We start from the raw sequence: 24,834 nt of genomic DNA on the forward strand, positions 1-24,834 counted from the left end.
CATCCCACAAGAAAAACACTCATTGACAATGAGTGTCTGCAGTATAGCTGAAAATATATGTTCCTTGATATGTCCTATATAATGTAAGTTGCACAGAATCTTTCAAGCTTGGTGGTGCATTGGCATTCCTTCATTCCTTTGAGAATTGTGTCTGGTGTTGTTTGTTTCTCTAGAAACACTCCTAAAATTTTGAAATGTGTTTTTAGCCCCCTCATCTTTGGGAAAACAGAAAATATTAATGTTAATATTTTTGAAACAGTGATATACATATCAAAGAAAGACCTACACATTTTTAAAGTAATAAAGTGTGAGCTTAATTTAGTAATTTTTCAGTTATTGATGGTTATGATCAATCTTTACACACCAGGGAAACCAAACCATGAAAACTCCAACAAACCCCAACTCCACATGCAGGATTTATTTTTAAGATTTAAACAGGTGAACACCTGGATTTTGTAATTGGCTATAGGAGTAGTGTGGAGTTAAATATTGCACCATATTTTATACACAATAATCCAGTAATTACCTTAGTGCAGAATATTGCTGAAGTCATAGGGTTTGAATTGTTATTCTTAATAGGTGAATTTAATAGGTGTTGTCTGCAGGAACTGGGTCAGGACTTGGAATAGAACAAACCCTGAGAAAACCTGAATCACACTTGTCTTGAGGAAAACTGTATTCCTCAGGATTAAGATACAGACTAAGAATCATTGTAGTTTGAGGGATTGTAGTTTGTTTTGTGAGTTGGAGGAGAACATTTGGAGTTTGATTTTGTAGCTTTTTAGTTAGAAGTCATTCTCTAACTGAGGTTTGTTTTGTCTCCTCCAGGGGAAGAGTATCAGAGAATCGAATTTGGTGTTAATGAAGTTATCGAGACACAGTCATCTGTACTAAATAACACCAACTACAGTATTTCAAGTACTCTGAATCCTCAGGCTCCAGAATTCATTCTCAGTTGTGCACCTGCTCAGAAACCCCCTGATGATTCTCTCAGTGAAACCAACTACAACTCCATCGACTGCCAGTTCACCGACCCCACCCTCGCTTTGGACAGCGGCTCCAACGCTGAAACCGATGGCTTGTCTGGGGGCCTGGGGCAAAGGGAAAGGAAAAAGAAGAAAAAAAGACCTCCTGGCTACTACAGTTACTTGGAAGATGGCAGCGATGGCCTCGCTCCCACAGAAGCTCTTGTAAATGGCCATGCAAACTCATCAGGACTCAACAGTATAAGCACGGAGGATACGGAACTGACGGGAGACATTCCCTCCCTGGCCACACCAAGGACTTGCAACAGCCCGGACAATTCTGTGGACTTCATTAATGAAGCTGTCTCTGATGATTCTGTTTCTAGCACACTAGACAATACCAGGACTGCAGGGCAGCCTGAGGTATGCCGTGTTCCTAATTCTGAACAGTTTTGCATCCCCTCAGAGACTGGCAGAGGTAGCCCTTTAAGGACAGCTGTTGTACAGTCTTATGCTGGTACTGATACTACTGAAAATCTTGGCGTAACTAATGGACAAACACTTGAATCCTCTGGGGAGGACACAGCTGCCAATGGGGTAGAATTGCACACTGTGGAAAGCACTGACTCAGACCAAGCTAAGGCTGAGGAAGCTTCACCTACTACTGAGGCAACAGTCCCTGTTGCAGGATCAGTCCCTGTTAATCAGCCTGCAAAATCGTGGGCTAGTCTTTTTCACAATTCCAAGCCCTCTGCTTCCACATCTGTGGTCTATGTTGAGACTAAGTATACCCCTCCTGCCACAGCTACTCTGGTCCCTGAAAAACAAGTTGAAGTCAAAGAGGGACCTGTTCCAGTTTCAGAGGATCCTGTAGCCATAAAGATTGCAGGTATAGTTAACACACACGAGTGGATGTTACACTGGAAGGGTATTAAAGCTGCTTGTAAACAGGAGTGTGCAGTATGGATAGAGAAGATTCCTCTGTTAATGCTCTTAATAAGTTAACTGGTCAAACACTGCTATGAAACTTGTAATTTTAATAAGCCCTGTACCCCTGAGTAAACATTCCAGTGAGACATTACTGTGTTATTATCTCAGATGCAGAAAAACTATTGCTGCTTGACAAACAGTATGTTCAGTGCCTGTGATTTTAGGCCTGGTTGCTTTCAGCTGTGTGCTGCTACAGCCAGTAGTAGGGAGAACAAGTTAGAAATGTTTGTGATGAAAATTGTGTTCTGTTACCCAGTATTCATACTCTTGTAATGTGCTACATTACAAGAAGGGAAAAGTATTAATATTTATGCCAAAATAACTGGGCCCTGGCAGTAGCTTAATTGTAACATCTGAATAGGCCCTGCTTCAAAAATTCTGCTATTTATTGGTTTGCTGTTTAAGAGGAATGTCTTTGAAATTTTGGAGAATTATCTTTAACCATTATCAATGATATTACTGTATCCAGAACCAGTGCAAGCTATAGCTTGTTCAAGATAACCTTAAGAAACTGTCCAGAGGGCACACCAGGGGAGGCAAAGGCTTTGACCCCTGTCATACTTGTTCTAATGGGAAATACTAGAATGTGCATGAGATCATCTTAACAGATAGAGCCAGGAAACATGAAGAAAAATACCCAGTTGGTTGCATTTTGTGTCACTGACTGATGACTGTTGGAACAAAAATAATTACTTTAAATCTGTGGCATAGTCTCTGTGTGAAAAGGCTTGTGCAGAATCCTGCTTTTTATGCTCCAGACTCACAAATACAACAATGTTTTGTGTGTAACAGCTTCAAGTCAAAGTTTTCTACTCTTAACCAGAAGCTGGCCTGGAGATTTCCATTTAGGATACCCATAAGTTTATGCCTTCCTCTCATTCCCTCGTACTCAGCAAAAATATTATTATTTAAAATTGTCTGTTGACAGGAAAGCTGCTGGAATAATTCTGTGTATTTTTCACTCAGCTATAACAAACACAGTTAACTAATACAGAAATGTGTAGAAGCAGGTGGTTATGGTTTTCATGAACCCATACATGTGGAGTATGTTGTACCCTTAAAATCTTAAGCTGTTGTTTAGTAATGAATTTGAACTTGAAACTCTTTTGGGACAAACTTAAAGCTTAGAACTGCTTGTCATAGTTTTTTTTTAAATCTTGCCCAAGTTGCTTCAGCTTTAACATAGCTTTCTAGACCTACTGTTTCTGTACTATTTTTTGCCACCAGGTGGGAGCAGAGCTTTTTATTTTGTTATTAATGTATTAAAATTGCAGTGTAACTTTTATGCACTTTTTCTTCTGCACATTCACTGTTAGCTCTGTGGCTTTGCAGAGGAATAATCTGAGTATGCATCCTTTTCCAGTGAGAAGGAATTGATCTTATTGCAGCTGATTTGGGTAGGAGTCACATTGCTGCAGTTCCTGTAGTGCAGATGCTGTTGATTTTGATATAAAAGGTTCACTTGAAGATCTGAATGCCATGTAATCAACACTTTGCTCTGTGGAAAGAGTTGAATTGTTTTATTGTCTGTTCTTTTTCTTTTCTTTTTTTTCCCCCTGATATTTTCTGTCCTGTTTGTTTGTAAAATACTGCTTTGTCCATACACCCTGACTCCAAAAAGTGTTACAAGAGTTCATTCTATGATTTCCAGACAGATCTGTTGCTCTCATTTGTACCTAGAATCATTTTGGTAGGAAAAGACCTTTTTAAATCATCCAGTCCAGCTGTGAACCCAAGTCCACCACTAAACCATGGCCCTAAGCACCAAGTCTACACCTCCTTGAAATAGCTCCAGGGATGGTGTCTCAGCCACTGCCCTGGGAAACCTGTTCAGTGCTTGACAAACCCTTGGAAGAAATATTTCCTAATGCAAATTTAACCCCCCCTGGCACAGCTTGAGGTCGTTTTCTTTTGTCCTGTTGCTTTTCAAGTGAAATTCCCAAATCTTCTGGCTTAATGCTGGAGCACTGAGACCTTTCTGTACAGCTTTTATTTAGAGCATGTGCTCAGGAAACAAGAAGGTAAGTAACTTATTCCAGGGACAAATTGCTGCCTTGTGCCTTAATTTCATCATTTGCTACAAGGGAGGTTGATGGTTCACAGGCACCTTGAAGACAGTTGGATGCTACTTGATTCACTTTGCAAGGTCTGTGTTTTCTTAGTCCTCAAGTGTAAATGAAAAGTAGACAAGGAGATGAAGATGAGGAATAGAAAATAAATAAATCCCAATATTCATGTTAATCGTGATGAGAAAAAAATACTGGAGTTAACTTAGCAAGTGGCTAATGTGTTTTAATAATTCATTTTATAGCAAGGTTCTAAATAGTCCATATTTAGTGAAAAATAGACTCTCAGGCTTCACTTCCCACGTATCAGAGTTACTACTTGGACTTAAAATGATTAGAAAATTACTGTGATTTGGGTTTTTTTTTTTGTATTGATAATTGTAATACCACCTCGTGAATGAACAAAATGTTTTCTGCTTACTAAAAGACTAAATGATATAATGATAAAATGTTTACTAAATGATATAATAATATTCTAGACATATTCTTAGGTCAAGGTTATGCTTCACATATCAGTATTCACCAAAGAGAACATGAATTATTCCTATCTGCTGTCATGTGCTTTACACCAGATTTTGGAATTTTAAGTTTTGCTGTGGTTTTCAGTGTCTTTTTCTTCTAACACTCTTGTGAAAATTCTTTTAGTTTATGGGTAAATTTTAGTTGTGAGGTGAAAATGTGGTATTGCAAGTAATTTCTGTACACTAAAATAATTCTTTCTGTTAAAAGAAACAAAACTCATTGCAAGTTCTCTAGACATTATTTAGAATGCAGATTTATGACCACAAGAGGATGCTAAAGGTCCTTCCTAGTCATAGGAAAGAATAGAGTTAACATAAAAAAGTTATTGGTAGACTTTAAAAATAGACACTTCATTTTTGTCCTAATTTTCACCAGTGCTGGTTATTAACAGAAAGATTGTATGTCTGCACCACACCTTTTACACTTGGCTGCATTAGCAATGTATCTTGAGCTATTTAAGCATTAGTAATTTAAAAAAAACACACTCCAGCACTCACAGAAAGGTTTTCATCTGCATCTGTGCTAAGTGCTAACATCCTCCTTTTCCTATGTTTTTGCTGTCTGCCCTTTTAAGTATCAGATTTTCTGTGTAATCAAGGACTGATTTAATTGTTGGTTTGCTGGTTTCGGTTTTATCTGTGTTTTTATTTGGTTGGAACTGGCAGGAAATATGATCGTATAGGTAAAGAGATAATTTGGAAGTAGAAGGACATAGATATTCTTTTTTTTTTTTACAATTCTTCCATTTCCTGTACCTAGTGTTTTGGCTTTGTGCCTCTGCTTTTCCATCCAGGTCCTGTTGTCTGTTCAGATAGTCCTTTAGTGAGCAGCTCACTCAGGTTTTTGCAGTGTAGCACATACAGGCTTTAGAGGCCTCGCTTTTATTATAAAAATAAATAAATAGCTTGGTAAACATTTGCTATGTTTATTTTCATGTTTTGTTTTGCATTATATACATCTTGTCCTTATTTTGTAAATTCAGAATATACCAGATTCAATATTTTCCCTTAAAGAGTTTTTATTTAGGTACCTAAATAACAGGTCAGGCTTCCTGGAAGAACTCCTTACTTATGTGCAGTGGTTTCTAAGTTTTCTACTTGTGCCATCACTGAAGGTTTTGAAAGGAGGGAAGCAGAAGGCATGATATTTTTTAAGTCTGTTATCATGTAGATGTTGGAAGTCTTGTACCAGTGAATAAAGTATCCTCTTTAGAAGACCATGTTAAGATCTGGCCTGTTTGCTCCAAGATATTTTTGTAGCTAGTGTATGTTGAAACTTGTAAAGTGGGACTGTTGCTGCATCAGTTTCATTTTCCTTCAAAGCAAAATAATTTAGGAAATACTTCATAGAATTCTTGGCATAGGTGGCTAATGGAATTTTATATCTATATATGTGTATATACATCTCAATGAAGCACCTGATTTTAGGAAAGGAAGAAAATAACCAGGTCTTCTCAGTTTTAAAATGATAATTTTTGGTACCATCATCCTCCTGACCCAAATTCCAGGGTGTCTTCAGTGGAAGAAATACATCTGATTTGAAGGATGAGCAAAAACTTTCTGGATGTTTCTGGAAACCTTGTAATATGTAATCTATCTATTGATACTTGTTTTGATGGCTGGTGTCTGCGTTTTATTGATGCTCACTTTACTGTCTCTTATTCTGCAGAAATACTGGAAAATGTAAGGCTAATACATAAACCAGTGTCTTTGCAACCCCGAGGGCTGATCAACAAAGGAAACTGGTGCTACATCAATGCTGTATCCTTACCTTGGAAAAAATTAATACACTTAAGTTAAAAATTGTATTTTGTATTTGTCAGAGTTTTTCTGGCTTCTTCTGGTAAGTATTTTATAAGTGTCTTTGTCTTTCCATGTCCTGCTACTGCAGATAAAATGTTTTAAGGGTAGCATCTAGAAATTCTGGGGTATTTTGGGTCACTGAATCTTGTCCAGAGTTCCCCTGAATCTAGTTTGCAGTTTCTCTCTGTAACCTTTTCTTAAAATATTTGAGAGCTGTAAATTTCTCATGACCAAAACCATTGTAATTTCTACTCATGCCACTTTATGCATTAATTTAAGTGGGTATTGCTCTTCTGTAACTCTTCTTACTCTTGGACATTGTTTTGGCTGTTAGGTAAGTGGATAATTTGGTTTTCTGTTGCTGTATCACTTGTGTAAATGCAGTGTTTAATCCTTTTACAATGGGATGGAAGATTAGCTCATTCTTAATATATTAGAATTGTGTTTCCCTGCAAAAATAACTTCTGCCTTGGGTAACAGAAATCTTCCTTCTTCAGTGCTGTTAGTTATTAATAATTTTTAATTGCTGTATATGTATCTCCTGTGTTAGCAATAGCTCACTGCAAATGACAACTATGATACCTTAACTGCTAGGGAAAACATATTATGACCAGTTTCAAGACTGATCATTGCAGAATCTTTTGACCTCTTTGAGACCATCAAATAATTTAAATCACTGCTTAAAAGCAGTGATTCTGCTTTAAAGATCAGTTTTTATCTTACAGAGCCAGTTCTTCACTCATCTGATTGTATGTAGTAGTTTCCTTTTTTGGGGTTTTTTTTGGTTTTTTTTTTCCCCCAGTCTTAAAATGTTGTACAGGATTTTGTAACTCAGGTTTTTCATACTCTAGGGATCAAGCTGACATAACTTTGGCTGTGGAGATCACTTCCCTGCCTCTCCAGTCTTCTTACACATTTCCTCTGTTCACTGTTCTCACCAAGCAACACTGGGTTTTTTATGGATTTTGATGTTTTTGAAGTTTTCTTTCAATGTACACTGTAGTTTTACTGGTTGCTCCAAACTGTTCTTTGCACTTCAAAATGTTTCACATCACAGCAGTTTGTTTTGGGTTTTTTTTTTGGTAGAGCTTGATTATGAGGCTGAATCATCACCTTTAACTGTTGCCTTCTCCCGTTCTTTTCAGAAAACATACAAGTTTTCACTTGTTTTGTTTAAGTCTTCCCTGTGAAAGTTCTTCTCCTGTGCTGGTCCTCCACTGAACATTTCCTTCCTCTTTAATTTTTGAGTTTTTGACATTGTTAAGATGTCAGTGAAATCACTGACTGTTACAAGATGCTGGGATTTTTTTAGTGTAACTTCTGTACATGATTGATGTAAGTCCAGCCGCCTCTTCCAGTTTATTCATTGCTCTACATAATAAAGCCTTACTTTGCATATAGTTTTAAATATAAATGAATATTTGGTTAATATGCAGATTACCTTTTCTGAGTGTTTCCTTAATGCCATGGCATAGACCCTGCAAGCCTTGGTTGCTTGCCCACCCATGTATCATTTAATGAAGTCCATTCCAATGTTTTCAAAATCGCAGCGGCCGTGTACCTCAACACCAATGATAGACAGTTTGTAAGTAGCTTCTTAAAAACAAATAATAAATAAAATCTCTCACCTGACTAAGCTCATTCAGAAACACCTAACAAATTACTGTTTGCTGGAGTTGTTGATAGTTGACCTGTATCCCGAAGTCTTTTTTTTTTTTTTGTGTGTGTGTTTTTTTGGGTGATATGTGGCTTTTATAATGAGCTTGGTATTTTACAGTTGCTTCACTAGTGCAGGAAGATGCTTCCTGTTGCTTGAGGAGTATCAGTTTTAAATAGTGCTTAATATGCATAAGTGAACTGTGAGAGCTGCAAGAACTAACCCAATACCTTGGTTTCATGAGCAATGATCAGGTTAATTTTTATGTCTGAACTTTACTTAGACTTCGTTATGATATTCTGTGATGATTTTTTTTTTTGGCAGTCAGTAATGACAATGATCTAATCTTATTTTTTGTCCTTCTAAGTCTTAACTTGCTGCTCATGTGTAGTTGTTCCTTCCGTTCTGTTGCAGTGTTCGTTTAATGAATGAGTTCATTAATATGCCTGTACCTCCTAAAGCAAAACAAGGTGAGTGGGAGTAGGGGGAGAGAAGCCTTAAAAACATGATAAGAAGGCTTTGGGGTAAGGATCTGCATTGTGTCATGTACTTAAGACCTTGAAATACTGGTGCTTGATCTCCTGCATGACTCTTCCAACTTTTGGGATTATCTTGATGTCTTAAGAAGTATCTGTTGCTTTTCTGTCAGTGTTACACTCTTCCCTATTGGTTATTCATATGGAGAAACCATACATTTTTCTTTCTTTTTAGTACATCAGTTGACAAATGGACTAAGAATAGTTTTTGTTGAAGGTTAATTTAATTTTTAAGATGTATTCTAAGAACATTTCATTTGATAGGCAGTGTCGTATCTCCACATGTTGCCAGTTGTTTGGTTTTATAGCTTGATCAATTGAGTCATTCTTCCTTAAATACTGAACACTCCCATTCATTTGGAACAAAATGGGGCCATGAAGTGTATGATCCTTGTTAGTACCTGTTTATGATCAGTTATGGGATGTAGTGAGGAACTGAACATCTTTTAGTGCAAATAAATTGTCTCGTGGGTTTCATACTTTTAATCTCTAAACCAAATCTCTTGTATTACAAACTTACAGAAACAAAAAACCAGTTTCAGGGTTGTGTTTATGTAACATCATCAGAAAATACCATGAGGAGCTGGTTTCCAAACAGTTCAGACATTTCTGTGGTTTGGTGCTTAAGTTTTGTTTCTGTAAAACATATTTTACTGTCTCATCCAACTTATTATACTTCTAGGGCATTTGATTGTATTGTGTGGTTTTCAAATACAGTTTCTGAGGCCTCATTTTGCCATCAGATTGAGCATTCTGTCCAACTCAATCTTGTTTGGGTTTTGGTTTTTTATTCCTGCAGTGAGGAAAGGTGATCTCTTAGGATTACATAGATCTAAAAGATGTAAGGAACTGCTCTTTGAATACAAAAAATTAAACAGAACCAGAGTTGTTCTTCTGTGATGGTTATGGACATTTGTGTTATTCTTCAGAATGCTGACTATAAAAAGAGAGTTCTAACTTTTCCAGACAATCTGTAAGTCTGTGCAGGGTGATGTAGAATGTTTTTGCTTTGTTTTTTTTTTTTAATTTATAGATAAGAAGAGTTGTATCTTACAAATTCTGAGCTTGAGTCACTAAACTTGTAATAAAAATCATTTCAAATTCCAAAATCTAGTGATGTGTGAAGAGAATGTTAAGGTATAATGTAGAAAACCTTCTCTATCTTGCTATTTATATGTACTTCTCTTTGCTTTGCAGCTTTAGGTGAGAAAATTGTGAGGGACATCAGACCAGGAGCTGCCTTTGAGCCTACTTACATTTACAGATTGCTGACAGTTATAAAGTCCAGTCTGTCAGAAAAGGTGGGACCTCCAAATCTTGGACTTCTGTGATTGCAACCACTGCCATTAAGCCAGTGTGAAGCCATACATCAGCTTTTGTGCCTCAAGTCCACTAAAACTGAGTAGCTGATGATTCAGTATAGTGAAGCCTTGGGATTTAAATGATGGGAAGATGTTAATTACAAGTTGGCAGTGTGATATGTCAGAAAAATGAAAAAAATACAGTTGGAACATCTCTTTTTGTAACAAACGTACCTATTATTCATGTTTAAGAAATAAGCAGGGTTTTTTCCTGCTTGGGATTTGGTTTGGAATGGTTGCAGGTCAGCAGAGACTTCAAAACACTATTTCAGGTTTAGTTTCAAAGTAAAGGAGAGTTAATAATTGACACCATCTCTTGATTTTACCTTGATAAGACAGAAACTTTTAATATTACTTCTAAAAGTAATAACAAAACATAATTGTCAACTCTCATCTTAAATCAAATTTGTATTGAGGAGAATGCAGGAATGTTTGTATCCAGCTCAAGCTTACATTTGTAGCAAGTTACCAATTAATGTGCAGGTTCCTTTATAACTGGTTAAAAATGAGGAGTTGTTATAGTAGAATTTAAACTTTATTTGACTTTACAGCTTAGGCTGAGTTCTGAGTAGTTGGTACATTAGCTCAAATATTAGGAGAAAACTTGATGTTCAGTGTCAAAATTTTCCTGTTAAACTAAAACCATGAAAATGCCATATAACTGAAAAAACCAACATATTTTATTCAGGGCAGGCAAGAGGATGCTGAAGAATACTTGGGATTTATCCTCAATGGACTACACGAAGAAATGCTGACCCTAAAGAAACTTCTCTCTCCACCTAATGAAAGTTAGTGTTGGGTTGCTTTTTTTGTGGTTTGTTTTTTTTTTTCTTTTTGTAGAAAACTTAAATTTCTTTCAAATATTCTCTTTTTTTTTGGTGGTGATTCTGTAATACAGAGAATGTTTGGAGTAGATGATTTAGGGGTACATGTCTTGGGGAACTCAGAGACATTAGCAAATAATATTTATAAATACCCAGAGAATAAAATGAGTCCATTCTGTCCAATTTACAAATGATCTGAAGTGCTACTGGGTATTCTGAAAAGCATTATTCTGTAAGTACTCTGAAAGACAGTAATAGTGTCATACCTGGTCCTCCTAAGCAAAGCATTTTATGTATTACAGATTTTTTCTGAGCTCAACTGAACATGATTTGATTATTTGTCAGGTGTTTCCTGGCATTTTGGCTCTTATCCTGTCAATTCAGAAATACATCAGTGAGGTTTTTTGTGTTTAAACCACTGTTGAGTAAGGCTATTTTAAATATCTAATATAAAAATCTAATTAATATTTAAATATCTAATATAAAACAGAACATATGAAATTGTTTTAGAATTTTTATTGACAAAGACTAAAATGTCATTTTATTTTAGTGGCTTCATGTTCAGGTTTCCTATTAAAAATGAAAAATAAACAGTCTTAGCAAAGTACAGAATTAAGATCATTAGTTAACCCATTTCTCTTTAGTAGGGTGATTTTTTTACTGGTGATTCCATGTGATCATTTTGTATTTTGTTCTTCAGCTGTGTGTGGTTTATAGCCTCCTGACTTTGGCACTTGGAAAGAAAATATTTGCTAAGCCTTGGGTTCCCTGTAAAATATCTGTGCAGGAAAGGAGTTGCATTCAATAATGGCATAATTGTGATTCCAGAATAACACTGGGCTTTCTAATTTTCTACACCATAAATTTACTACTAAAAATATCTCCAACTTTGCTGGAAAACTTCATCTGTTTCTATCCAGTCATCAGAGAGCTGTGTTCTGTTAATGTGTGTCCTGCTATGAGTGAGCCTTTCTAAATTCTGTCATCTACAAAAACATTTAATTCTCTGAAAATTATTTGTATTGGGGTTTTTTTGCCTGCATACATGTTTTATTTGTAAAAAAAAACAAAAGCCAACTGTTTTTTTTTTCCCTCTGTAATTTAAGAACTCCCAGTTTCCAATGGTCCTGAAGCTCAGACTGTTCATGAGGAAGAGGAGCAAGATGAGGAAGGGGAAGGCAGTGAGGATGAGTGGGAGCAAGTGGGGCCTCGCAACAAATCCTCAGTCACTCGACAGGCAGACTTTGTGCAGACTCCAATTACTGATATTTTTGGTGGTCACATAAGGTACAGTACTTTTTCATAACAGTTACTGAGCTTGTAGCCTGCTTTGCCTTTTCAAGTAACATATTCTCCTGCTTTGCTTTCTGTATGTTTTACCATTATTGGGTCATTGGATAGAAGGAAGTTTTAGACATTTTGCTTAAGCCAGGGGAGGTGAACATCTCTACCATGAAGTTTTTATTATGCAAGAGAGGGTTCAGAAGGTGGGACAGAATGATCAGAAGATCAGATGATTTTATGACTTACTGTAGAGTCTGAATCCTAAGTGTCTGAAAACAACAGACTGTTTGGAAAACAAAAACCCTGAGTTACATATAGAGGAGTTTGAAATATGTATGCTTTGTATATTGATATCTTACAATTCCAAACCACTGCAGAGCCACCTAATCCTTCTGACCTCTGAGGAGTCTTGACTCATCTTGTAAATAAGTAAACTAAGGTTTAGTGAGATCTAAGAGTTAAATCTGGTCAGTGAAGTGAAATACAAAATTGCAAACTCTTGGTTATCTAGACCCTTGTACTTCCAATCAGGCAGGAAAGTTTTGTGTAACAGCTAATAAATGTTATAGGCAAAAAAGGTTTGGGAAAATGTAAATTACTACAAGATGTTACAGGAATGAAAAGAATGGGGGACATCACTGATAGGCAGGTCTGATACCAGATGAAAGCAGAAAGTAGATATTGAGAGAGTATTTTTTGGAAAGGAAGCCTGATGACTTGTTTGGAGAAATGTATAATTTCAAATGAAAGCAAGGTAAACACTTGCTAAAAACGTATTCCAAAACAAAAATGCTAGACTGGAAGAATTATTTTTAAATTGGAGACAGACACTTAATTGCTGGTGTTTGACTCCCTGAGTTGCCAGGTATTCAGTCTAGAGGTGTGAATAACGTGGGCCAGTGCCTTCTGCCTGTGAAATGCACTGAAATGATTCTCTGGGGATTTGAGTCAGACAGCTGGCAAATAAGATGATATTTTCCATAGGAATTGGCAGACAGATTTTTCTATGTATTGGTGAAATTCTGCTTTAATGGCATTTCCATGTGCCCAAAAGTATTGTTCATCCCCTTAGTGTGTTTATCATGATCAGAATTGTTTAGATCTCTCCATGATTCCATTAGTTTTAAAATGAAGAATACTAAGAAGACTCTGTCTCTTTAGAAGTCCACATAAAATGGCATAAAGCAAAGGTAATACTGAAAAAAAAAAAAAAAAAAGGAAGAATTTGCCCTGAGCAACACAACCACAACTTCCAGTCCAACATCTGTTGTCTGCTGTCACCACACCCATTTTCTTTAGCTTCCAAACTAGGTCACACAATTTACTGCAGAAACAGTATCCCAGGTTGTGATGTTGGAAAGCTTCATCCTGTGAGGCTGAGGGTGGAGGTAGAAAAGGTTGAATACAGAATTGAATATAGAATTGACTGCAGAAGTCTGCTAAATGAAAGCATCAGAAAGTGGTAAAATCAAATGGAAAAAGCAGCTAGGAAAAAGTAGTTTGAATTGGCATCTTTTGGCTTGGGAAACTTGATGCTGCCCTCGGGGTTTTAATTGTCTATTTAATGCCTATTTAAGCATAATTGCTTAAAAATAACCAAACCATTTTATTATGCAATGTGAGACATAAATGCTCAGGTTTGAAGAAATAGTTCTGTCAGGATCTGGTTTGTTCGTGTGCAGAGGAGCCTTTTGACTCCCAGCTTGTGTGAATTTCAAATATTAGCTATGCAAGCTAGTTAGAAGTCTGCTAAATATTTCTGTAAGGAGCACCAGCATTTCCCCTTCAAACATACTGATATTTTGAAAGAAAATGCCTCAGTTACATTGTTGTAGTTTAGGCAGGGTAGTGATGGGTAGTTCCTGTTTTCCTGAAAAAATTCCTACTGTAGACTTCTTCCAGTGGTCAAGAATAATTATTTAAAATTATGCATTTTCCCTTGAGCAATAAAATTTTAATTTTTTTCTAATAAGAGATATTGATACAGAAAACAGTCCAGCAAAAGTTTTGCTGTGAAATTAATTCCTTTTTGAATGAAGTGTCTTGAAAAAAAATGTTGCAACTTAATGTCTAATAATTTTCTTCAATGTTTTTTCCTGAAAATCATCTTTCCAGAATATTATTGGTATTTTGGATTAAATCTTTAATACGTGGACTTGAAAGCAGTTGGAGTTAGCATTTTTCTCTTGGTTATTTCACTCAAAAGCAGTTACAGCTTGACAGGGGGTTGGGAAGTGCATCCAAAAGCAGGAAGGATTACACAGGGAAGGGTTTGTTTGATGAAACCCCACGGTGCTTGCCGTGTCTTGAAGGATTTGTCCTTCAATATAGCCAGGGAGGAAGTGTTAAACTGAAATAAAGATGCAGCTGTTTTTCATATGCTCTCTATATGGGTAAATTTATATCCTTTAGAGGAAAAAGACATCCTGGCTTTCCGTTGGTGCTTCAGGGCTTTTACCTCAATCAAAGGGGCTCTTTTAATAGGAGTTAAACCTGTACGTTAACATTTTGTGCATGACCTGGAGAGATTTCAGCATCACTGCCTGGATTGAGCTGGAAGTGGTTGCAGTCCTCGCGATGTAGAATTTCACAGCAGGTTGTCTTGAGCTGTGAGAAATACAAGATAATCATTCTGTGGAGCTGCTGGTGAATTCAGAGTGTGTCATGGCCCTGTGCTCAGCCCTGGTGAGGCCACAACTTGAGTCCTGTGTCCAGTTCTGGGCCCCTCAGCTCAGGAAGGAGATTGAGGTGCTGGAGCAGGTCCAGAGAAGAGCAAGGAGGCTGTGAAGGGATCCAGCAGAATTCCTGTGAGGAAGGGCTGAGGGAGCTGGGGGTGTTGAGGCTGGAGAAGAGGAGGCTCAGGGGAGACCTCATCACTCTCTCCAACTCCCTGAAAGGAGGTTGGAGCCAGGGGGGGGTTGGGCTCTTTTCCCAGGCAACTCTCAGCAAGACAAGAGGGCAGGGTCTCAAGTTGTGCCAGGGGAGGTTTAGGTTGGAGATGAGAAAGAATTTCTTTTGGAGAGGGTGATCAGGCATTGGAATGGGCTGCCCAGGGAAGTAGTGGATTCTCCGTGTCTGGAGATCTTTCCAAAGAGCCTGGATGTGGCACTGAGTGCCATGGGCTGGGAACCACGGGGGGAGTGGATCAAGGGTTGGACTCGATGATCTCTGAGGTCCCTTCCAACCCAGCCCATTCTATGATTCTATGATTGCAGCTAAATTAACTCTCTTACTATTTTCAAGCTTAGTAAGGCACTGTAACAAATGTAACAAAATAATTAAATTATTTCTTTTGCTTCATAAAGCCACGTTTTTGCAGCAGCTGGAGCTTTTTAATGTAAGTGCTGCTTTCAAAATAAATAGGAAAAAAAAAAATTCTTGAGCTGCGTTTGATGTTTTTGAAGTTTTCAGCATAGTTTAAGAAAAAGGGAAATCAGGAGGAGTCCACTCAGTGCAGTGGTGGTGTGGCTGAAGAGTGTAATGTCTCACTGCACCAATGATCACCAAGCCAGGCTTCTTAAGGGCTGCCACTGAATGCACTTCAAACAAAAATAAAACCCCAAAAAACAGGAAACATGCTCTCATGCCCTAAGTTGTTACTTCTGCCAGTTTTCCAAAAGACTCCAGTGTGTGTACAAAGGAGTACATGGACAAAGTCTGGGCACAGAAAAGGATGGGAGGAAAAGGAAATGCCAGTCCTCAAAGGAGCATATTTTATATTTCCTATGGCGAGATTTAGGCAAACAATTTAAAATCACTCTGAAATTGGTCTTAGTGAAGTGTCAAAAAAATCTGTCTGTTTGTATTAGAGAACCTGGAATCAGTTGTATTTTTCACAGGACATACAGCTAGGTAAGCATTAATGTTTTGCAGTTCTGAAGATCTGTTGGAAAACATAATTTCAAAACTCTTGAGTCTGGAGGTGAATATTTTAAAAAGTGTTATCAAGAATTCCAGTGGCTTTGCTTACCCAATAGCTGTTTCACTCCATGCATAAATGAAACACTTCAACTAAAATCCCATTCATTATGCTCTCAGGGGATGTGAAGCTCATTTAAATTGTGCTAATTCAGATTCATATTGTTGACACTTCTGCTTAACCTTTGTATGTGTGTGTATTGTTTGGGATTAATTATAAATGGAGTAGACTTCTGTGCCATTCTTCCTTGAAGCTTCTATACTGATGAAAAACACTCTGCTTTATTGCCTTTTATTTTGTTTCCACAGATCTGTTGTTTACCAACAGAGTTCTAAGGAGTCTGCTACACTGCAACCTTTCTTCACCTTGCAACTGGATATCCAGTCAGACAAGATCCGCACAGTCCAAGATGCATTGGAAAGTTTGGTGGCAAGAGAGTCTGTCCAGGGTTATACCACAAAAACTAAGCAAGAGGTGGGTCCTGTTGACCTGTGAAGAGTCCAACATGAAACTTTTTAACAGGCTTTTTATACAGCTCTTATTTTACAAAGTTACTTCAACACTGTTGTTCATGTTGACAAGAGAGGTACTGACCTTTTCAAAGTGTCCTGCAGGGGTAAGGTGTATTACACTGAAAGGAAGAGAGATAACTCTTAAACAAAACTCTTAAACAAAACTCTTAAACAAAACTCTTAAACAAAACTCTTAAACAAAACTCTTAAACAAAACTCTTAAACAAAACAAACTGTAAATAAGTTTTCTGAGTTGGTGTAGTAATTGGTTGGAGATTTTATTGGATATTAGATGAATGGGGTGAATTGGTTGGAGATTTTATTGCATATTAGATGAACAGGGTGAACTGTGGCAATGGTAGATACAATTATGAGTAAAATGGCTTTTAACTGATACTAACCTTCTGATTCATGGGTAATGAATAGCTGGAACTTGTCTGACTTGTATTTTTCAATGGATTATTCAAATGTAAAACATTTAAAAATGTTTTACAGAGGGGGAGCTCAGGTCTCCTGATAACGATGAATATATTAAAAAATAATTTTTAAAATTATTACTGTTTTCTGGTGTTCTAACCTGGATTGTATTATTTACAAGCTGTGGACATAAATAATAAAAAAGTATTACCTTCCAGTAATCTTTTAATCTTTGTTCCATGGATGTGTTAGGTGGAGATCAGTCGAAGAGTGACCCTTGAAGAACTCCCCCCTGTCCTTGTTTTACACCTCAAGCGGTTTGTGTATGAGAAAACTGGTGGATGCCAGAAGCTTATCAAGAATATTGAGTATCCTGTTGATCTGGAAATTAGTAAAGGTAAAGATTTTCTAACACAATAATGTGGTTTTTAAGGGTATTTGTCTTTCAGTTTTCCATTGTTGAATGGAAACTTAGTAATTTGGTATCTGGTATGCTGCTTTTCTCTTTTTTTCTTGGTTTTTTTTTCATAGGAAGAATATATTTGGGTTACTGGGTTTAGTCTTGCATCCATTATGCAAATAGCAATACTCTGAAAAATCTTTAGCACATCCTATACATTGGGTTGGCCAAATAAGAGCTTCTTGCAGATATAGTTTATATATAAGACTCCTGAGGACAAAAATGGGAAGTGATCCTGTTGAATTAGGGGGTGTATCCTTACACAACACTTTTGCCAAGTAATAGTAGATACTTTTATTTCAGATTTCATTCCCAGAAGTGGCAAATTATTGTAATGAACAGTGGCTGATGAAAGGAAACTGGGTGTTTTATAGAAAATGCAATCTGGAGGCAGACAAGCCATAGTACAGAGGTTAAACAGCAAAATTCTTTCTTTTAAGAAATGCCTGAAGAGATACTGATTGTACAGAGTGTGAGAGCTTGCATAAAAGCCAGGATCTGAAGCTTGCTGAAGCAAATGCATTTTGGTTTGATCTGACAAGCTGGATGTTAGCCAGCCAGTAGTTAAGTAAGAAAAAAGAAGTAAACTTGATGATTACCTTTGCCTCAAGTGAAATACATGCTTTTTCAGACAGTACCCTTTTTCTTTTATTTTTTATTTTACTTTATTTTATCTTAAGAATTACTTACAGGATGTTGATTTCTAGAAGTATCACAGTTTGCATTGGCTGGTGAAAGAGTAATTGCAGGATGACCTGGAATGTGAAGTTGATTCTGTGAGTGTCTGGCAGCAGGAATGAAAGGAAAATAATGAATGGATTCTCTTTTATATTTTATATCTATATATATTTTATCTTTTATATTTTTTAATCTTCCATAAAAGTTAGTGTTAAGCAAACTTCAAAATTCATCCCCTTGATTACCAGGTATCAGAACCATGACCCTTTTTAAAAGCTGCAGAAGATGCTTAAATTAAACTTCCTCCTTTATAGCACTGTTGATTTCTCTTCAAAATAACTGATTCCTTTGAAATTGAATTTCTGAACATGCTAACTGCTTTGCCTTTGTGACTTTTTTTCCCCTCTTCCAGAGCTACTATCTCCTGGTGTGAAAAGCAAAATTTTTAAAGGCCAAAGAACCTACCGGCTCTTTGCAGGTATTTATTTATCTTTATGCCTCTACTCCCTGTATTGCAGATTGAAATTCTGCACACAGAATTGCAGCAACACTGCAGGAATTTCAGGTTTTAGGGGAGGTTCTGTGTTTATAGAAAACATTTTCATTTGAGTTGCACGTGAACTGTTTTCTTGGTTTGTTTTTTGGCGGCTGTTTCTCTCAGCCTGGTGTAACCCTGCACGTTGGATTTCTCTTGACAGTTGTCTATCATCATGGAAACAGTGCAACTGGTGGCCACTACACTACGGATGTCTTCCAGATTGGTCTCAATGGTTGGTTACGTATTGATGACCAGGCAGTCAAAGTCATCAACCAGTACCAGGTGGTGAAGCCTTCTGCAGAGCGCACAGCCTACCTCCTGTACTACCGCCGAGTTGACCTGCTGTGAAACCTCTCCCTTTTATGCTGTGTGTGCAAGATACATGCTTTGTAGAACGCCAACTATCACTAACTTTTTTCCTCCTGTAAATGCTCTTCTGAGTGATTTTTTTTTTTTCCTTTTTTTTTCCTTTCCTTTTATTTTTTTTTAATTTTTTTTTTCCCTTGCGACTATGGGATAGCGTGATGAAAGGAAACTACCCTGGGTTTGTGCACATCGTAGTTTGTGTTGACTTTTGACTTTGCAGAATGAAGTCACTTGGTTGAAAAAGACTCAGTATCATGAATCACAATACACACACACACACACACACACTTACAAAAAACAAACAGAAAATTAATCTGGGTTAATGCTGAATCCTCAGATAGCAAAAGGGGTTTTGCATTTGATTCCCACTTTCTAATTGCGTAGTAGAAAACCCTGCACCAGCAACAGAACTTGTAGATTTCTGTGAAAATGTTTTATCTTTACTTAAGTAAAAAAATTAAAAAAAAAAAAAATATATAAAAAAAAAAATAAATAAGAAGTGCTCTCTGCTTCCCCAATAGTTTTTGATAAGTGGTAAAATATGAGCCGATGTCTATGAGATGGAAATGGTCCTATGTGCTTCAGAAAATGTCCAAGCATACAAAATGCAGAGTTGCTGGTTCCTGATAGGAAAAAGACACATTTTAATAATTGTGCGACGAGAAACTGCTTAAGTACACATTGCAGATCAAATATTTGGAGTTAAGATGTTAGTCTATATAGATGGGTGATTGTAACTTTATTGCTATTAAGAAATTTCAAACTGCATTTATGCTTCTGTGTACATGAAATTTAAAAAAAAAAAAAATATGGGCAAAATAATTAAGATTGATATTTCTTTAAGTCTGCTTTGTTTAATTTTGCTGTCTGCTCTCCTATAATGTTGAGTTCCTAATTGTACACAGTTTAGTGATATCTAGAAGTATAAAGTTGTCGCCCATCAATAAAAGTCACAAAGTTGGTTTAAGGCGTGTGTGTGGGTTTTGTTTTTCCTGAAATGTAAATTCTGTCCTTGGAAACAAAAAAAAACCTCCCACGTGGCAGTGTTACAAATCCCAGATAGCCTTCCCTGGTTGAAGGGCAGATGGTTTGGGCTTTTACAGCTTCTTGAAACTTCAGAAGTGTTCCTGTTCAGCACTTGAGGTGGAGCTCAGCTTGGGAAGGGAGAGCAGATCAGTCAGCCTGGAAGTCTAATCCATGGGGATGTGTCACCTCCAGGCCTGAATCCCTTCTGTGTCCTGCCTGAAACCCTGCACTGTTGGTTTTGAGGTAGATGGTGTTTTTTTGTTTGTCTTTCATTAAAATGCTCCCTTCCTTAGCCAGCTGGCCATTTCATTGACAAGTTTGTTGAAAAGACTTCCTTGATCAGCTTCCTGCTGCTGGAGGATGAAAAAACTCTTTGTTGTTTAATCCTTGATTTGATGCTAGTGGTGTTTTTATGTGCTTAGGGCACCACTGAAGAAGTGCAACTGCCTTCAGTTCCAGCACACACCCTTTGGGCTTCCTTCTTGTGTCTTCTGCCCAGTCAGCCACCAGTTTCTCCCTTCAGGGAAGATGAGGAGGTTGTTCATGGCTGCTTCCTGGCAGGAGTTGGTGGTGAGATGTTAAATCCTGGCTGCAGGGCAGTCAGTGTTTGGAAGCAAAATTCCTGTGAATTGGATGAGCAATAAGGTGTGCTGAAGAAAGCCCTGCTCATGTGCCTTCTGACTTGTCTGCTCTCTCATGGAATGGTGATTTTGGGGATTTTCCTGCTTGTGAATCACTCCTGGTGATGCTGTTCCCATTCCCATGTTGGGAATGAATGTGATACCCCAGGGCTGCAGCAGTGAGTAGGAGCTCCCAGCCCCATGGCTGGGGTGAGGCTGTTAGAGGTGATCTGCAGGTGAATGAGCTGGTTCATTCTTGAATTATTGTGCAGTGTTAACTTTTAATCACTCCCACAATCCTGATGCTGGGGAAAAAAACCTGATGGAATTGTGTCTGTTTCAGATATCCAAATGCACAGTTATTTTTCTCAGGGATAAGCAAAGTTGGGAGTATTCTCTGATCTGAAAGTTGTGACTTAAGACAACTGGTCTTGATTTTGGTGACATTCCACCAACTGAAGCAATTTTCTGTCCAAATCATGTTTTGATTTTGGCCACTCACAGGGATGAACCTCAGCTCCTGCTTGCTCTCTGGACATGGTGCCCCAAAGGCAGAATTCCAGGGGGCTGCTGAGGGGCTGGGACTTCTTGTCTTTCCCAGTAGAAAGCCACCCATGATGGGGATTACCCAAAGCCAGTCCTGCTGAGACATTTGTCTTCCTTTCAATTTGAAATCTGGGAAGGTTGCAGGAAGGGGGGGTAGAGAAAAGAAAGGATTCTGAAATTGCAGCTCTATACTGGTTATTATTCATGTCCTGTTCACTCTGGTTGAAACTTTCTGTGTTGCTGAAATCCTTTTGTTTTTTTGTCTCTTCCTATGGCTTTATTGAGTATTTATCTCTAGTGGTCTGAAATCAGGTTCTTTTAATCCAAGTTTAGAAGAATATTCCAGATAAAATTCCAGGTGATCAGTGATTAATACATTACTTGATATCAGGTCCTTGCAATCAACTTTGAATTTTACAGGAGAAAATGATGGGCTGGTGACTTTTCACCCACAACACTCAAGAATGTTTTGTGGCTAAGACACCAGGTATGTTTAGTAGAAACAAGTTGGACCCTGTTGTGCTGGTCTGCTCCTCTTAATTGTGGTGGATTTTCTAGCAAAAAGCTCCTACTAGTTAGTTTCCTTAACCAGTAGTTGGGTGAGCTTGTAATGGAGTTGCCTGCAAGTTACAAGTATAATAAAATAATTGCATATTTTATTTGAGGGGATGGTTGCTGCTTGCCAGCAGCCCTAAAAGGCCTTCCCAGCACTTGGGAATGTGCATGGAAAAGAATTCAACTTGTTGCTATCTGAAATCTTGCCTTTTGTTCTCTTTTTTTGGAAAAGAAAGATGTTTTTTCTCTGTCTTCCCATGAATAATGAGCTGAGTCTTCTCTGTTAGAGGGCACTCATTGCCTTCAGAAATGACCTGGAGCTGACACCTCTTTGTGATGAGTGGAGTCCAGCCTGGCAGAAATAGCTTAAAAAGAAGGACTAAAGTGAAGAAAAAAAAGAGGAGAGTAAAAAACCAAAAGGTTGAGAAAGAATTGGTGCACAATCAGTGAGGTTTTAAGTGTTCACTGTGCTTGTGCTTCTGCTGAGGTTTGCTTGGAGCTGCTGCACACGTGATAAATATTAAAGTGTTTAAATTGCAGTTTCATCACCTAATACAGTTTTACCCCATAGTGGCTTGATCCTAAGAACATCCCATTTTATATTTCTTGCTGTAGGGAGGGTTTTTTTGGTGTTAAGATGCATGGTTCTGTGTTCCTTTGCAGCTGTGGAACCTCCCAGTGCTTTCCCTGTGTGCTCTGCGTTTATCACCTGGTGTGAAAAAAAGAGAAAATGAATTTATCTCAGCACTCAAGTTCTGATATACAACTTCAACCTTTCCTGTGCATAAAAGACATAATAAAAATTGTCAGGATCAGGGAAGACTGTGGGAGGAGCTCCTGCTGCAAAAAGAAAATTGAAAAATATAGCTCAGTCTGCATCAGCACATTGAGTTCTGCATGAACACATGAGCTCTGCATGATGTGAGCAGGTTACAAGTGTTATTTACTATTTTAAAGAAATAGCAATGAGTAATGGCCAGTTCAAAAAGCAAGTGTTGAAATCCTCTCTTAGTACGAAATGGAAGTTGTTCAGATGCTCTTAATTCTTTTTTTATTTTTTTTTTTTCTCCCTAGGAATATTACAAATACACTTGTTGCTAAAATACGCCTTCTGCAGTGTATTGCTCAAAAAAGAAAAAAAAAAACCAAGAAGTGTGTGGCAATAATCTGATGTTAACACATAACCACAATTTTTATTTTCTGTATTGAACTCCTCCCAGTGTTGCAAAACCAGGATTTTGTAGCCTTTTGTTTGTTTGTGATTATGTAAAGGAAAGAAAACAAAGCAAGATAAACAACCCCACCACCCCCCTTTCCCCTACTTTATAAAATCTGATGGGCGTTTCTTGATGTTTAAACCAGGTTTTAAGAAATACTTTTTAAAAACACACATTTAGACCTAAACTTTTCAAAACTTTGGATGTGCCAGAGACTCTTAGGGGAAAAAAAAAAAATCTTACACCATAAATCAGATCAATGTTGAGGGATGGTTTGATGGGCTGGAAGAGAAAGATTATCTGAAGTACAAGGTATTTGAGGGTGGGGAGAGGTCGTGTGGTTTTTAATGAAGAAATTACTATTTTTTAATTTACTCTTTTCTACAATGTCCTCCCCAGAAGATGTCTCCCAAGGGGGGTTGCAGCAGAGGGCAGTGGTGCCACACGTCAGATTCCTGATGTTCCAGCACTAAATTTGCTGCCAAAATTCCTTCCCGGCCATCAGGGAACTCCCGGGTTGTCAGTGAAGGGGTTTTCATCTTCCTAAATCTGCTCTAAATCTCTCTTGTTTTGAATAGGAATGAAGAGAGTGCTTTTGACATGCAGTGGATGTTCTCAAGATGCTGGAGGATTCCTGACACTGTGAGGTTTATCCCTAATGAATAGTTTGGAAAAGAATTTCTCTTAGCAAATAAAGCAGACGTAATAGCTGGGGTTGATTCATCTTCTCTCTTCCAGGGTGAAATCTCTGAAGATGAGTGGTGGGTTAATATTTCTGAACTGTTTTCAGTCTGCAGGTCTGTACTGGTTCCTTTTATTTCAAAAATTATGTTTCAACATCTCCAGAGGTAGCCAGGAAATGTGGTGAGCTGCCCAAAAAGGTGAGAGGGGGTCAGCTGAGTTTGCTGTGGTCTGACCTTGCTGCTTGGGTGCTTATTTCCTTGCCTTTACTCTTCTCATTTTTCACCTGGGCACTGACAAACCAGTGCAGAGGCTTTGAGGAGTTTTGTGGGGAGCTGTTTCCTTGCATATTTAACAGCAGATGAAACATCTGGGGAACTGCTCTTTATTTTGGAAGAGAAGCCACAACTGAACCTGGGTGGTCACAGGCTGCCCCAAAACAGGAGAGAGACTAAGTAGGGGTTCAGAGTGCCAAATATTAATTATATTTGGGATGAAATCTTATAAATGCTGGGCTTTAGCTCCAGTGAGCCAGGATCCTGACACTTTAATTCATAGAATCATAGAATGGGCTGGGTTGGAAGGGAGCTCAGAGATCATCGAGTCCAACCCTTGATCCACTCCCCCCGTGGTTCCCAGCCCATGGCACTCAGTGCCACATCCAGGCTCTTTGGAAAGATCTCCAGACACGGAGAATCCACTACTTCCCTGGGCAGCCCATTCCAATGCCTGATCACCCTCTCCAGAAAGAAATTCTTTCTAATCTCCAACCTAAACCTCCCCTGGCACAACTTGAGACCCTGCCCTCTTGTCTTGCTGAGAGTTGCCTGGGAAAAGAGCCCAACCCCCCCCTGGCTCCAACCTCCTTTCAGGGAGTTGGAGAGAGTGATGAGGTCTCCCCTGAGCCATCCTCATCTCCAGCCTCAACACCCCCAGCTCCCTCAGCCTCACTTCATAGGATATGTGCTGAAGTCCCTTCACCAGCCCAGTTGTCTCCTTTGGACCTGCTCCAGCACCTCAATCTCCTTCCTGAGCTGAGGGGCCCAGAACTGGACACAGGACTCAAGCTGTGGCCTCCCCAGGGCTGAGCACAGGGGCAGAATCCCTTCCCTGGACCTGCTGGCCACGCTGTTCCTGAGCCAGGCCAGGATGCCATTGGCCTTCTTGGCCACCTGGGCACACTGCTGGCTCATGTTCAGCTTCCTGGCAATAATTCATTTGCTAGAGCAGCCAGCATGTGATGCCAGGGCAGTGTCATGCTGCAGTATCTAGGTACTGGAGCATCTTCACCT

The 24,834-nt window shown here is 38.3% G+C and overlaps 1 protein-coding gene across 1 annotated transcript in view; it reads left to right on the forward strand.

The window, feature by feature from the left end:
• Positions 1–19,370, forward strand: part of USP10 (ubiquitin specific peptidase 10) — a 44,528-nt gene extending 25,158 nt beyond the window's left edge. Inside the window, exons 4-14 of the mRNA XM_030457612.1 lie at positions 829–1,854; positions 6,212–6,303; positions 7,821–7,930; positions 8,417–8,472; positions 9,736–9,839; positions 10,588–10,687; positions 11,830–12,010; positions 16,235–16,400; positions 17,108–17,252; positions 18,406–18,471; positions 18,692–19,370. Of these exons, the coding sequence (XP_030313472.1) occupies positions 829–1,854; positions 6,212–6,303; positions 7,821–7,930; positions 8,417–8,472; positions 9,736–9,839; positions 10,588–10,687; positions 11,830–12,010; positions 16,235–16,400; positions 17,108–17,252; positions 18,406–18,471; positions 18,692–18,879 (2,234 nt within the window). The 3' untranslated portion in view covers positions 18,880–19,370. The remainder of the gene's footprint in view (positions 1–828; positions 1,855–6,211; positions 6,304–7,820; positions 7,931–8,416; positions 8,473–9,735; positions 9,840–10,587; positions 10,688–11,829; positions 12,011–16,234; positions 16,401–17,107; positions 17,253–18,405; positions 18,472–18,691) is intronic.
• The last annotated feature ends 5,464 nt before the right edge of the window (positions 19,371–24,834 follow it).

This window comes from Calypte anna, chromosome 11 (assembly GCF_003957555.1).
Source record: "Calypte anna isolate BGI_N300 chromosome 11, bCalAnn1_v1.p, whole genome shotgun sequence".
NCBI lineage: Eukaryota > Metazoa > Chordata > Aves > Apodiformes > Trochilidae > Calypte > Calypte anna.